This window comes from Habropoda laboriosa, unplaced genomic scaffold (genome assembly GCF_001263275.1).
Source record: "Habropoda laboriosa isolate 0110345459 unplaced genomic scaffold, ASM126327v1 scaffold423, whole genome shotgun sequence".
Taxonomy (NCBI): Eukaryota; Metazoa; Arthropoda; class Insecta; order Hymenoptera; family Apidae; genus Habropoda; species Habropoda laboriosa.
This window is the reverse complement of record NW_017100606.1, coordinates 749,086-758,160: the sequence shown is the minus strand read 5'-3', so window position 1 is coordinate 758,160 and position 9,075 is coordinate 749,086. Positions and strand designations below refer to the sequence as shown.

At 29.2% G+C, this 9,075-nt stretch overlaps 3 protein-coding genes across 3 annotated transcripts in view; 2 read left to right on the top strand and 1 right to left on the bottom strand.

The window, feature by feature from the left end:
- Positions 1-714, top strand: part of LOC108576712 (ovarian-specific serine/threonine-protein kinase Lok-like) — a 2,027-nt gene extending 1,313 nt beyond the window's left edge. Inside the window, exons 5-7 of the mRNA XM_017939769.1 lie at positions 6-179; positions 251-412; positions 496-714. Coding sequence (XP_017795258.1) covers positions 6-179; positions 251-412; positions 496-714 — 555 coding nt within the window. The remainder of the gene's footprint in view (positions 1-5; positions 180-250; positions 413-495) is intronic.
- Positions 715-1,382: 668 nt separating this feature from the next.
- LOC108576688 (succinate dehydrogenase [ubiquinone] iron-sulfur subunit-like) lies at positions 1,383-2,959 on the bottom strand. The gene is made up of 5 exons (XM_017939732.1): positions 2,753-2,959; positions 2,307-2,563; positions 1,824-2,121; positions 1,599-1,721; positions 1,383-1,520 (listed from the first exon to the last, which is right to left on the bottom strand). The coding sequence occupies exons 1-5, from the start codon at positions 2,957-2,959 to the stop codon at positions 1,383-1,385; spliced, it is 1,023 nt and encodes a 340-aa protein (XP_017795221.1).
- A 1,283-nt stretch (positions 2,960-4,242) lies between these two features.
- On the top strand, positions 4,243-9,023 carry LOC108576700 (trifunctional purine biosynthetic protein adenosine-3). Its single transcript, XM_017939753.1, has 17 exons — positions 4,243-4,254; positions 4,585-4,667; positions 4,820-4,909; positions 4,980-5,227; positions 5,296-5,495; positions 5,581-5,775; positions 5,858-5,988; positions 6,049-6,259; positions 6,369-6,504; positions 6,558-6,780; positions 6,859-7,053; positions 7,288-7,543; positions 7,619-7,822; positions 7,912-8,058; positions 8,124-8,392; positions 8,486-8,743; positions 8,838-9,023. Exons 2-17 carry the CDS (start codon positions 4,590-4,592, stop codon positions 9,021-9,023), a joined length of 3,027 nt encoding a protein of 1,008 aa, XP_017795242.1. The 5' UTR covers positions 4,243-4,254; positions 4,585-4,589.
- The last annotated feature ends 52 nt before the right edge of the window (positions 9,024-9,075 follow it).

Sequence of the window (9,075 nt, the reverse complement as noted above, 5' to 3'; positions counted from 1 at the left end):
AATAGCCAGAAAACATATTACTAGCTAGTACTTCAGATGTTACATTAGCAAAAGTATCAGATTTTGGTTTATCAAAATTAGTTGATGCACAGACTATGATGAAAACCTTTTGTGGGACCCCTATGTATGTTGCACCTGAAATATTATTTAATATCGGACGTGGTTCTTATACAAATCAAGTATGTTTACATATATAATAAGTATCCAAAAATAATAAAAATCTATGTTTTATATTTTTTAATCTATTTAGGTTGATGTGTGGAGTTTAGGAGTAATATTGTATGTTTGTTTAAGTGGTTCAGTTCCCTTTAATTGCCATGACAAAAATAGTATGCAAGAACAAATAAAGAAAGGATGTTATAGCTTTCCTCCTTCAAAATTTGGACTCATTACAAAAAAAGCCATAAATTTGGTATAATAACATTTTGTTGAATATTATTATATTAAATAATACAATAATAAATGCCTTTAATTATTAACAATAGTATCTTTTAGATTTCGTCGATGATGACGGTTAATCCGAAAAGGCGAATTACAATAAAACAAGTTCTGTTACATCCCTGGTTGCAAGACCGCGAACTACGAGATACTGTTGACACCTTATTATCAAACAAAAATAATGAAAATGTAGCACCCCCCAGTATTTCCAATAATATCCAGTACAAAAATGAACAATACCAAAATACAAAAAAAAGGGCAAGGTTAGAGTTGTAGGTAAACATACATAAAATTAAATAATATATAAATACATTTTAGTATATTTTTAAAACTAATTATTAATGAAGACTTTGCTATCTTAAAATGACAAAGTTTAAAATTTTCTCAGAATTACATTTTTGTTTTAAGTAATGTTATTTCAACAATCGGTGAGTTCTAATCTATTTGTTGAATGTAAAGTGTTATTTATGATATAAGCTGATTAATGACTAAAGAAACGAGTTTAAGTTTCAATATATGACAAATGTTAATATCATAATTACACTTTAAGTTACCTTATCCTATAAGTATAATAGCATACAAAAAATTAAGTTAAGAATAATGTTATCCAAACGTTAATAAAGAAATTGCAGTAGTTGAAATGATTACTAAAATATTACACAAAAAATAATTATAAAAAATAATTGTTGTATTTTATATTTTTGTACGCTTGTGATTATTAAAAGTTTACTAGATACATGTGTTATTATCTCTTATTTACTTAAATTTTTTTATACATTAATATGTGAGAAATAATTGTTCAATTATCAGAAAATCTCTACCCTAATAATCTTGTATTTTAAAATAAATAAGATCTTGTGTATAACAAAAGGAATCGATTTATATACAATTGCAAATCTTTTCATGAATGATGTTTTATTAATTACTTTCTTCCTTCTTCCCATCTATTTCTCTCTGCATAGATATATATCTTCGCCCTGGCAAGGGTTTGGAAGTGGAGTTTCCATATCTGGTTTTTCTTTACTTGTAAGTCCCGCTAACAATCGTTTTATTTGAGCTATTGCTTTTCCAGGATTCAAACCCTTAAAAAGATATCGATATAGTAATAAAATACAAATTATTAAAAGTATCTTAATTTCTGTTTTTTGAATAGTTTGTACCTTTGGACACGTTTTTGTGCAATTAAAAATAGTGTGACATCGATATACCGAGTAGAAATCTCGTAATTTGCTAAGTCTTTCTTTATGCCCCATATCACGTGAATCTATTATCCACCTATAAGCCTGTATCATAATAATTTATCATTGTACATACCATAGATATTACAATTCGTGATTCGCAATATTTGCTTAAATCAGATAAATTCCCACATTTTTGTTATATACCTGTAAAAGAGTTGCAGGACCTAAAAACTTATCACCGAGCCACCAATACGGTGGGCATGCATAAGTGCAACACCCACAAAGAATGCACTCGTATAAGCCATTGAGTTTATCTCTATCTTTTGTACTCTGCAAAATTTGTCGTAAACCCAGAAAATTTTCTTCTCCTGGTCGTTTTAGAAACGGTTCGATATTTTGATATTGTTTCAAAAACTGTTCCATATCCGTTACTAGATCTCTAATTACGTATGAATGCGGTAAAGGATATATGACTATGGGCTTTGGCGACTCCTTCACTTTTCTAAAAACGAAAACGAAGGATACTATATGGTTTTACGATGAAAGGAATATCGTAAAATGTCTTTCTTTTCCTTGAAGTGGTATAACTTTTTACATAATTAACATGTATCGAGAATAATTATAAGGAATTGGTTCTAGGACTGAATTATTACGAAACAACAAAAAAAAGTATTTTTCCTGCATTACGTGATGCAAGCCAAGGTATTGACACCATTTATATTCATCGAACAAGATCCGCAAATTCCTTCGCGACAGGATCTTCGATAGGATAACGTGGGATCATGTTCTGCTTTTATTAACGCCAACACGTCCAATACCATAGTACCACATTTATTTAAATCCACACTGAACTGTTGCATGTATGGTTTTACTTTTGGCTTTTCTGGGTTCCAACGATATACGCGGACACTTTGTAATCTTGATTTTTCTGCTGGTATACGATCCTAAAAATTAATTAGTCATGCCGTTTAAATTAATTCTAATTTCATGATATTTTAAAAGAAGATAGCACAATTTAAATTCGTATAGAATAGCCAAAGAAATAGATAAAAAGAAAGGAAGTAATGAAGCGAAAAACTTTTCGTAATGAGCGCGTGTTTTTCAATAATGTTATAACACTCATGATGGCTAACTTCTGGAGGTGTCTTGCATTCTTTCATAACAGCGACTTCGGTGCTAACAGCACTTTCCACCTTTGTTGGTTCCTTATCTGGCTCTTTTGCACTGGACAAAAATCTTTGTATTCGATAACGACCATTTTGACCCGTGGTTCGACGAAAAGACGAAACTGTATAAAACCAAAATTGGCGCGCATGACTGCCGATGTTACAGATAAACATACTTATGAAAACGTTTTATGAAGCTATAAAGGCATATTTCGTTTTTCTAATCTTTCAATCATTTAATTTTATAATGACTATGTATTTCGCTTCATTAAGATAAAAACAAAATATCATCGTTTGAAGGAACTTCATAGTTGTTCCATGACGACTTAATTGATTTAAAAGCAGAAATATACTTGTATCTTCGTACAAATTATTAAAGAAAAATAATAACGAAGTAAATATAACTATATAGCATGTTTTCATAAGTTTAATACAGTAATTTTAAGTCCTATATGTAAAATTTAATGTTTGAATAAGCATGGACATAGAATTTTAAATAATTTGTTAAAACAAATGATAACATTTTAATATTTATATTTTTAAAAATAGAAGTATTTAATAAGGTCCATTTGTGTTAAAAAATTACTGGTATAAATGTTTTGCATGCATATGTAATCTTTCCATTCATTGATTTTGCAATAATAACAAATATGACCTACTACCTCCATTTTTAAACAACTTGCTATCACATTTGTATTTGCGTTATGGTTATTTTCGAAGGCATACAACGTGCAAAATTAATAGATTTGACTCTTAGTAGTATAATCACATCTTTTAAATAATTACTTAGCTTCATTAATTTGTGAGTTTAAAAAAATATTAAAATATAAACTATCGTCTTGTTGCTACTGAAATTCTTTTAGTGAATTGTTGCATAAACTATGAAAACACAATCTTTTAAATACCTTTTTATTACTTCTATATAAAGCATGGAAAAATGATAGTTATGTATAATTGAATTTTCGAAAAATTAACAAATAAACTATAATTAATTGTTATGATACTTGTAAAATATTAATTGCAAATTTGTCAAGAACGTTTACGTTAGGATAAAGTAGCAATCAATGTTTTTCATATCTTATATTAAAGCAATGAATTATATTTGACTTAAAATGTTAATCTTACTTAGGCATTTATGTTATTACAAAATTATTTCTTTCACAACACATTCTAACTATCACGAGTTGATTTAAAAGGTCAAAAGTTATCGCTCACTTTATACGATTTATATTGGATTAACTCCCGCGAAGAAGCAGTCTTTCCATTATGCGAGTTGAGATACATCCATAAATATTCATTGAGAATCTTATGATTCTGTCGACATAAACAAAGATAACAAAGTACCTCAACTTGACTTCATTACTACCTGTTGCTTCAAACAATATCCATCGTTTAAAATCTACATATAAAATTATAAAAAGTTTAAAGTCACGTGTATCATATTAGACGTACGCGAAGAAATTACAAAAGTGCGTATTAAGTTATTATTGATTAATAATAATCTCAAAAGAGTGTATAAATTTTTACATGTGAAACATTATAAATACAGAGGTTATAGCTTTATAGTGTATTATATGGCGTTTAATAAAGTGGTGCACAGTATTTATTATTAGTAATAGTATCGGTAACGATAATCTTTCAATGTTTTCATCAATACTTTGTCATTTAGTATATAATGTATAAATACATATAATATTTGTAATACATATTATAAAATATTGTGTAAACTTTATTTTGTTATATTACATCTTTGATTTACTACATTTTATCACAATTAAATCAATCCTAATATTTCTTAGACACTATGCAGTATACTGTTTTGGTTATCGGTGGTGGTGGTAGAGAACATGCTATTGCTTGGAAACTCTCACAATCCCCACATGTAAGTATTTTAAATGTTTTATTTAGATAACTAAAAAGTGAAGTGTTATACCAACAAAGTTTAACCCACAATATATTTTTGTATTAGTGGTTCATAAAGTTTACAATAATATTATTTATTTGATATTTTGTCTTTAAATGTCATTTTTTTAGGTAAATAAAATTTATGTTTCTCCTGGAAACAATGGAATTTCATTAGTTGATAAAGTGTCTTTGGTGAAGTTAAATATTAAAGATAATAAGGTATATTTTATATTATTTTGAGTCAAATTATATAACTGTATCAATGTTACATTAAGCTTTTTTTTTATAGGAAACAGCAAAGTGGAGTAAAGAAAATAAAATAAATTTAGTAGTTATTGGTCCAGAAGAATATTTGGCAAATGGATTAGCAGATGAATTGAAGGATGTAGGAATTAACTGTTTTGGTCCACAAAAAGCAGCATCTAAAATTGAAGCTGACAAATACTGGGCAAAAGAATTTATGGATAGATATCAAATTTCTACTGCAAGATGGAAAGGTTTTGTAAATGCAGATGAAGCAAAGAAATTTGTTGTAAAGTAGATATAAATTTTCATTTATGGATCAACTGTATAATGACTATTATATATATAATGATTTATTTCAGTGCACCATTTCCAGCACTTGTAATAAAGGCTTCTGGTTTAGCAGCTGGAAAAGGAGTTATAGTAGCAAAAGATAAAGAAGAAGCATGTAAAGCTATAGATGAAATTTTAACAAATAAAAAATTTGGATCTGCTGGAGAGTCAGTAGTTGTAGAAGAATTACTAGAAGGAGAAGAAGTTTCTGTACTTGCATTTACAGATGGTTTGATATAAGAAGCTTTGAATAAAGATTTTCCAATTTCATTATTATACAGTTTTTCATACATTGGAATTTTTTCTTTTTATAGGAAAAACTATTGTACCAATGGCACCTGCTCAAGATCATAAAAGAATATTTAATGAAGATAAAGGACCAAATACTGGTGGTATGGGTGCTTATTGCCCATGTCCATTGCTAAACAAAGCAGATTATGAAATAGTAAAATCAGATGTCTTACAAAAAGCTATTGATGGTCTTAGGCAAGAACATATTCCATTTGTTGGTTTGTAACAAGTGTTGTAATTATAACGTAACTTATGAAAATAATTTGATATTACAAGAATTTGTTGTTTTAAAAAGTATAGGTGTACTATATGCTGGACTGATGTTAACAAAAAGTGGACCCAAAGTACTAGAATTTAATTGTAGATTTGGAGATCCAGAAACACAAGTGATATTACCATTACTGGATTCAGATTTATTTAGCATTATGAAGGTAATTTATACTTTAACATAAAAAATACAGCTAAAACTAATTTAATATATATTAATATAGGCTTGTTGCGAGGAATCTTTATTAGAGTCTCAAGTAGTATGGAAAGAAGATTTGTTTGCTGTTGGTATTATTTTGGCATCTCAAGGGTATCCAGTATCATCATCAAAAGGCCAAGTTATAACAGGCATCAATGACATTTTGCATAAAACGAATCACTTCATTTTTCATAGTGGAACAAATACTTCTCCTCAAGGAGAATTGTTAACTAATGGTACATTTTATATATAATTACATCAATTTGAATATATGTATATATTCATCAAATTAAATATAATAAGTAAGTTCAATATTATTCTTATTTCTTTTTATTTGCTCATTAGGAGGAAGAGTTTTAATTACAGTAAGTTTAGCACCATCATTGGCTTTAGCTGCTGCCAAAGCAACACATGCTGCTCAAAGTATATCGTTTGAAGGAAAGCAATTTAGAACAGATATAGCACACAAAGGAATAGCTAGGTAATGAGTGCTACTTATAAGGAGAGAAAAGAATATTAGTCAAGCATTTTCAGGTCTATATTACATCATGGAAAGTTAACATATAAAAGTAGCGGTGTAGATATAGAAGCTGGAGATTCACTAATTTCGGCTATTAAACCAGTAACCTGTGCAACACAACGTTTAGGTGCAATAGGTTCAATTGGCAGTTTTGGTGGTCTATTTGATACAAAAGCTGCGGGTTATAAGGATCCAATTTTAGTATCTGGAACTGATGGTGTTGGAACTAAGTTAAAGGTATGCGTGTATACTTGATAGACTTATTTAACACGTTGATGCCGGGAAAATTTCATACATATTAATTTTCTGCTGCAGATAGCATTTGAATACAATAAACATGACACAGTGGGTATAGATTTGGTGGCTATGTGTGTGAACGATGTTCTTGCACATGGTGCGGAACCTTTATTTTTCCTCGATTATTTTGCTTGTGGTAAATTAAATGTGAATATAGCTAACGATGTTATAAATGGAGTAAGTGAAGGATGTAAAAGAGCCGGATGTTCGTTAGTAAGTAAAAATAAATGTACTTTCCAACTTTCTTTATGATATCAACAGAATAAGTATTCTTCAGTATATGAGAGGGGGGGAGAGGGAGGGAGAGAGAGAGAGAGAGAGAGAGAGAGAGAGAGAGAGAGAGAGAGAGATCTTATTTATATTTATTTTATTTGCTATGTAATTCTATTTAATTATTACATATTCGAATCATTTAATACGAATGTTGTACATAAATAATGCTTTTAGATTGGTGGGGAGACAGCCGAAATGCCTGATATGTATTCCAATGAAGAATATGATTTAGCAGGTTTCGCTGTAGGTGCAGTTGAAAGAAACGATTTACTTCCACGTATAGATGACATAAAACAAGGTGACATTATAATTGGCCTGCCATCGAGTGGAATACATAGTAACGGATTCAGTCTTGTTCGAAAAGTTCTAAAATTAACAGATAAAAAGTATTCAGATGTAGCACCTTTTTCTGAAAATAATGGCACAATCGGTATTTAATTTTTCTCTTATGTGTTATTGTTTATATATATAATATTAGTTTATTTATAGTTACAATGTATTAAAGGTGACGAATTGTTAGAACCGACAAAAATTTATGTAAAAGCAGTAATTCCCGCATTGCGAACAAATTTAGTAAAGGCGTTTGCACATATTACTGGAGGAGGTTTTACAGAAAATATACCAAGAGTTTTACCAAAAGACATGGGAGTAGTGTTAGACGCAACATTGTGGAAAATTCAACCAATCTTTGCTTGGTTAGCAGCAGTAGGTAAGAAAACGATTAAAACTATTAATTAAATTGTAACATACCAATTTTTTTATACTTGTACTTTTTTTAAATAATTTATTTTTTTATAGGAGAGATTAATAAACAAGAAATGTTAAAAACATTTAATTGTGGTATTGGTGCTATTTTAATTTGTTCAGAAAAAGATAAAGACAAAATTTTAACAAAATTACAAACAGAAAATCCTAAAATCATTGGACATGTAACTAATTGTAAAGGTAAGATCCATTTAATGTTAAGTCAAATAAATTTTATTTGTACTATACATGTTAAAACATTGCAGAGAGTAAAACTAGAATAAACGTTAAGAATTTTGAAGAAGCACTAGAATTAGGAATGAAACGATATATACCAGACATCGTTACAAAATTAAGCAAACCTCTAAAAAGAGTAGGTGTTTTAATATCTGGTAGTGGAACAAATTTACAAGCACTAATCGATGCAACTCGAGATTCATCGCAACATATTGGTGCAGAAATTGTTCTAGTAATATCCAATAAACCAAATGTTGAAGGACTTAAACGAGCCGAAAGAGCCGGTATTAAGGCAAAGGTAATTATTATTTTTTAAATTTTGTTTAACTTATTATATTGCATTATAAACCGTTTCTATATATTTATATTTTAATGTAACATTTAACAACAGGTTATTAAACATACTGATTATCCTAGTCGAGAAGCTTTTGATTCAGTAATGAATGTCGAACTTGATGCTGTTGGAGTTGAAATAGTTTGTCTTGCTGGCTTTATGCGTATTTTATCAGAAAAGTTTGTAAATCGGTGGCGCGGTGCTTTAATAAACGTACACCCTTCGTTATTGCCATCCTTCAAAGGTGCATGTGCACATAAAGATGCTCTAGCAATCGGAGTACGTATTTCAGGATGTACAGTGCATTTCGTCGAGGTACAATATATTATTAATAAATTAAAATAAAAATGTTACATTTGAACTACATTTACACGAAAATGTAATTATATCTTTAAAAAATTATTTTCAGATCGATATAGATTCTGGAGCAATTATTGAACAAGCAGCGGTACCCGTATTACCACATGATACTGTAGAAAGTCTCCAAGAACGAGTGAAAACAGCTGAACATCGAATATTTCCACTAGCTTTAAAATATTTAGCTACTGGAAGGATACAACTGAAAAAAGATAATTCCATTATGTGGAATTATTAAACTCATATTATCGTATAATTACATTATGTACAATAGAGTTTTGATACATTTA

What these genes read in the sequence shown, in the direction of transcription:
- LOC108576688 (XM_017939732.1), bottom strand. Translation starts at nt 2,959, where the DNA reads ATGTTTATCTGTAACATCGGCAGTCATGCGCGCCAATTTTGGTTTTAT. An exon ending in AATACCTTGGCTTGCATCAC is followed by an intron (nt 2,122 to 2,306) that starts GTAATGCAGGAA and finishes TTTCGTTTTTAG; the next exon opens with AAAAGTGAAGGAGTCGCCAA. An exon ending in GCACAAAAACGTGTCCAAAG is followed by an intron (nt 1,521 to 1,598) that starts GTACAAACTATT and finishes TATCTTTTTAAG; the next exon opens with GGTTTGAATCCTGGAAAAGC.
- LOC108576700 (XM_017939753.1), top strand. Translation starts at nt 4,590, where the DNA reads ATGCAGTATACTGTTTTGGTTATCGGTGGTGGTGGTAGAGAACATGCT. An exon ending in AACTCTCACAATCCCCACAT is followed by an intron (nt 4,668 to 4,819) that starts GTAAGTATTTTA and finishes TCATTTTTTTAG; the next exon opens with GTAAATAAAATTTATGTTTC. An exon ending in TGAAAATAATGGCACAATCG is followed by an intron (nt 7,544 to 7,618) that starts GTATTTAATTTT and finishes AATGTATTAAAG; the next exon opens with GTGACGAATTGTTAGAACCG.